We start from the raw sequence: 4,994 nt of genomic DNA on the forward strand, positions 1-4,994 counted from the left end.
TTTTTTTTTTTTTGTCATTATTCAATCCCTTAGGACAAAAAAAATAAATATTCAATGGGCTCAACATACCCATCAGCAATTTCCTTGGGGTGTCTACTTTCCAAAATGGGGTCACTTGGGGGGGGATTTGTACTGCCCTGCCATTTTAGCACCTCAAGAAATGAGATCGGCAGTCATAAATTAAAAGCTGTGTAAATTCCAGAAAATGTACTCTAGTTTGTAGACGCTATAACTTTTGCGCAAACCAAAAAATATACGCTTATTGACATTTTTTTTACTAAAGACATGTGGCTGAATAAATTTTGCCCTCAATGTATGACTAAAATTTAGTTTATTCGATTTTTCTTATAACAAAAAGAAGAAAATATCTTTTTTTTTCAAAATTTTCGCTCTTTTTCCATTTATATCGCAAAAAAAAAAAAAAAAAAAAAAAAAAAAAAAAAAAAAAAAATCGCAGAGGCAATCAAATACCATCAAAAGAAAGCTCTATTTGTGGGAAGAAAAGGACGCAAATTTCGTTTGGGTGCAATATTGCATGACCGCGCAATTACCAGTTAAAGCAGCGCAGTGCGAAATTGCAAAAAGACCTCTGGTCCTTAAGGTGTTTATTGGTCCGGAGCTGAAGTGGTTAAATAGGACAGATTGTGTGATGTATTATTATTATACAGGATTTATATAGAGCCAACAGTTTGCGCAGCACTTTACAACATGAGGGCACAGTACAATTACAATACAGGAGGAATCAGAGGTCCCTGCTCGTTAGAGCTTACAACCTAGGATATAGCATCTTACAGTGGTTAGATTTGTGGGGTTTGTTTAATATATAATCTGCTAATAAACACATCATATCCTCCCAAGTTTCTGTATTACTGAAGCCTTCACTTACCCCTCCTAATCTGCAGATAGCTTTAGTAAGGAGTTGGGTATTCTTGTTGTGAGGGAGGTCCAGGTAAAATAACTTCCCTTTGAAAGTGATGCTTTTTGGTCTGTCCAGCGTTGCATGTTTCTCTTTTGGGGAGTGCTCAACTGCATGGAAATTGGAGAAATTTTCTTTACACATGTACACAAATACAATATACAGATCACTGTATGCTACGTCGGTTTTCTGATAATGGAGAGCAATAGATTCCAATTATATATAATCTTGCTGCAATCTTGCCCCCCCCCCCCCCCCCCCCCCCCCCAAGCCTGAGAATGTTTAGTTAACATTAAAGGGGCTGTAAAGGTAAACGTTTTTTCACCTTAATGCATTCTATGCATTAAGCTGAAAAAACATCTGACAGTGCCTGCGCCCCCAGCTTTACTGACCTGACCCCCTCGAAAGTCCCGCGCTCGTCCCCCGACGTTCTTTCCACCGTTCAGCCTGGCCGCTGATTGGCTGGATGGAAAGCAGCGCAGCCATTGGCTCGCGCTGCTGTCAATCACATCCACTGACACGGAGCACCGGGGGTGGGGCCGTGTGATACAGCGAGCGGCTATAGCCGCCGGCTGTATCACGGGAGCGCGCCCGCAGATGCTTCTCACCATGCGAGGGAGCTCGCATGAACGTGAGAAGTACCTGCGGGAGGAAGCCGAGACAGCCGCCGAGGGACCCCAGAAGTCCAGGTTCGGGGCCACTCTGTGCAAAACGAGCTGCACAGTGGAGGCAAGTATAACATGTTCGTTTTTTTTTTTAAATCACTTTACAATCCCTTTAAGGTAAAGGCTCATTAAGAACAAGAGGAAGACAAACACACACAATGGTAGAGAACTTGATGGGATATTTAAGGAAGATTTCTCCCACCTAAGAATAGTCATATATGAAAGACTTACCAGCAGGCATTGGGCTTGGTGCAGCCATGACACCTAAAACAAGAACATAAATAAATACATCAGTCTAAAGCCTCATACACACGATCGGACTTTGTACAAACTTTCCCGTGGACTTTTGTACAAAGAGCATTGGCCGTAAGTTTGTACGGCACACACACACGATCTGACTTTTTAGGCAACAAACACGAACGTAGTGACATTTCAACGTACTGACAACACTTCAAAAGAGGACGTTCAATTACTCCAGCTCCACCTTTGGTCAACTTCTGTATTGTTGTCTGATCTTTTGCATTGGTTCTGAGCATGCGTGTTTGTAAAGTCTGTACACGCGATCGGACTTTGCTCCATCGGACTTATGTTGTCAAAAAGTTTGTCCATTCGCACAGCCAACAAAAGTCCGATGAAAACCGAAAAAGTTTGTCCGATGGAGCGTACATACGGTCGGATGTTGCTCCAAAACAGCCAATTTGCATGTTTGTTGTCAAAAAGTCAGATTATGTGTAAGGGCCTTAAGGAATGGCGATTTATGGTTTCAGTCTAAACGGACACAGGCCTGTTTTTGCCACTGTGTAATAAGACGACCCAGTCACCACGTATAACATATACCATCAAAAAATAAAGAAGGGGGGGGGGGGGGGTTTGGATAGAGTAAAGAGGGATTGGGAGACCCTTTTTAGTGTCTGTACCCCCCATTACGGATATCCACCATTTATTCTGTTATGTACTGTCATCGCTGAAAATGAAAGAACATCCCAAGCTTTGGGCTGTCCCCAGAAGAATAAGAAGGGAAAAATCTATCAATTGGGACATTAGTCCTAGGGACAAACTGGGATTCCCTCATTTTGGAGGGATTTCCTCTCACTTCCTGTCTGAAATGAACAAAAAAAAAAAAAAAAAAAGTTTATTTTTTCTGTTATAAAATTTTGTAAATAAGTAAGTTTTCTCCTTCACTGACAGCCACTGGTAGGCAGCAGTGATGGGCATTTATAGGAGGAACTGAAAGATGACATTGATAGGCATCACGGATGACACTGGCAAGCAATGGGGATGGGCACTGATTGGCAATCCCTGGTGGTTTTGGTTGGGCATCCCAGGGAGCTGCACTGATAATCAGCACAGCCCTCACCCCCCCCCCCCCCGTCAGGAGAGCAGCCGATCGGCTCTCCTCTACTCACGGCTGTCAAACGGCTCTTCCTGTTTACATTGTGATCAGCTGTGATTGGACACGGCTGATCATGTGGTAAAGAGCCTCCGTCAGAGGCTCTTTACAGAGATCGGTGTAGCGGTGGGTCAGACTGACACACCGCAACAACGACCGCCGCAATGCGCAGCCCCACGGGCACGAGAGAGCGGTTGTTCTGGACGGTTGCCACATGATGCCCACCCAGAATGAGAGCCGCACCCCACAGCCATCATTTGACAGCCGGCAGACAGGAAACGGTTAATGAGACATCTACGGTCTACAAGCCCCTGCATGTCTCCTCTGCGCTCCACTGAATGTAATGCACATCGCACTTCAATACATTATTTGTCAGCAATACAATGTAATACATTATTTCAACAACTAGAAGGGGAGGACAGTGGACATTAGAGCTGCACAATTAATCGTCAATAATCGTTATCGCGATCTTGTCTAAAGTGTTTCACAATTCTTTCTATGCAAAGAATTCTCTCTGCTCTTCTGAAGCCACAGTCATCAAAAGAAAGGAAGAGAAAAACCGGGCAGTCTGCCAAGAATCACAACATTCGTTATCAGTTGAACTTAAGTATAAACATTGTAACAATTTTGGCAATTGACATTGTGTGTAAGGCCTCTTTCACACTGTTGGACCATTCAGGTCCGCCTGTCAGTTTTGACGGCGGACCTGAACAGGCGCTCCATGTTAGTCTATGGAGCAACGGATGTCAGCGGTGACATGTCTGCTGACATCCAACCCGGTGCGATCTGCTAAAAATCGGACGGATAGCCCTACATTCACATCTGTCCCCTGGTGGATCGGATGAGATCTTGTGAAAATGGACATGCTGTCCGTTTTCGTCTGATCTCTCTAAAGCAACCAGTAGCGTTCGACAAGCCCCTCCCCGCTCAAGGAGCAGAGAGGGACCGGTCATCCGCCGGCTCAGCGGAGAGACCTCCCGCTGTACTGCCAGACAGAGGCGGACTGTTTTTTTGCTAGAAAATTACTTGGAACCCCCAAACATTATAGATATATATTTTTTTTTTTTAAATAGAGAATAAAATGGTGGTTGTTGCAATATTTTATGTCACACTGTATTTGCGCAGCAGTCTTTCAAATGCATTTTTTTGGAAAAGATTACTTTAATGTAAAAAATAAATAAAAAAGTTAGCCCATGTTTTTGTAGAACGTGAAATATTTTACGTCGTGAGAGAATTGTGATCTTTTTATTCTAAGCACAAAAATGAGGGCCACATGTCTGGAATTCACCCGGACAGTCTGGGTTTTGAATTGGGTGTCCGGGTTTCATTCCGCTTGAAACCCAAACACATTATTCAGACCAGGCTGTGGTTGAGGGGTGGGCAGTGTCGGGGCACACGTTACTATTCAGGGGATGGTGGGAAGGACGATTGGTGGTTCCCCTCACTCCATGTTTTCCAGCTTTTGATTCCCCCGTGTTCCTGGCAGAGGAGGTGGGTGGAATTGGCCTGAAGCCCGGACAGGCGGACACACCACCCAGACACGACTGTCCCCATCACACATTTATTAGAACCCATCCGATGTATTTTACTTCTGCAGCAGCTGAATGTCATCATTTACTCTTTTCCCTCCTGCTGGAGGAAAATAAAGGGCCCTGTTCTAGTAAACACAACCTCCTCCGGCCTTCCTCTCCCCCCTGTGCGCCCCTATAATCTATTAGTCTATAGTGCTCGGGGTGAAGAAAGGGTGGTCCGGGGGGGGGGGGGGGGGGAAGAGCGAATAAAACACCCCAGGCGGCTCCCCTCTAATGAGGGGACACCTATGAGCGGTGTTGGGCCCCCTGGTCTCATATGTTGTCAGTCCTCTCACCCGTCTTCCCTCCAGCACAGCTCTCTGTCCGTCTCTCTCTCTCTCCTCTGACTGGATTTGAACTCGGCCACTCCCGCTCAGCTCTGAGGACGGGGAGCCGGAGAGGACAAACCAGCGTGCGGGGGGCGGGGCGGAGCGCCGCGCGGAGTGACATCG

At 45.6% G+C, this 4,994-nt stretch overlaps 1 protein-coding gene across 1 annotated transcript in view; it reads right to left on the bottom strand.

Moving 5' to 3' along the window:
* The window catches only part of DBF4B (DBF4B-CDC7 kinase regulatory subunit), a 39,316-nt gene extending 34,324 nt beyond the window's left edge, over nt 1–4,992 (bottom strand). Inside the window, exons 1-3 of the mRNA XM_077460090.1 lie at nt 4,839–4,992; nt 1,813–1,845; nt 887–1,026 (exon numbers count right to left, since the gene is read on the bottom strand). Coding sequence (XP_077316216.1) covers nt 887–1,026; nt 1,813–1,845; nt 4,839–4,992 — 327 coding nt within the window. The remainder of the gene's footprint in view (nt 1–886; nt 1,027–1,812; nt 1,846–4,838) is intronic.
* Nucleotides 4,993–4,994: the final 2 nt, after the last annotated feature.

This window comes from Lithobates pipiens, unplaced genomic scaffold (genome assembly GCF_037356315.1).
Source record: "Lithobates pipiens isolate NorthernLeopardFrog02 unplaced genomic scaffold, aLitPip1_a1.2 Scaffold_28, whole genome shotgun sequence".
NCBI lineage: Eukaryota > Metazoa > Chordata > Amphibia > Anura > Ranidae > Lithobates > Lithobates pipiens.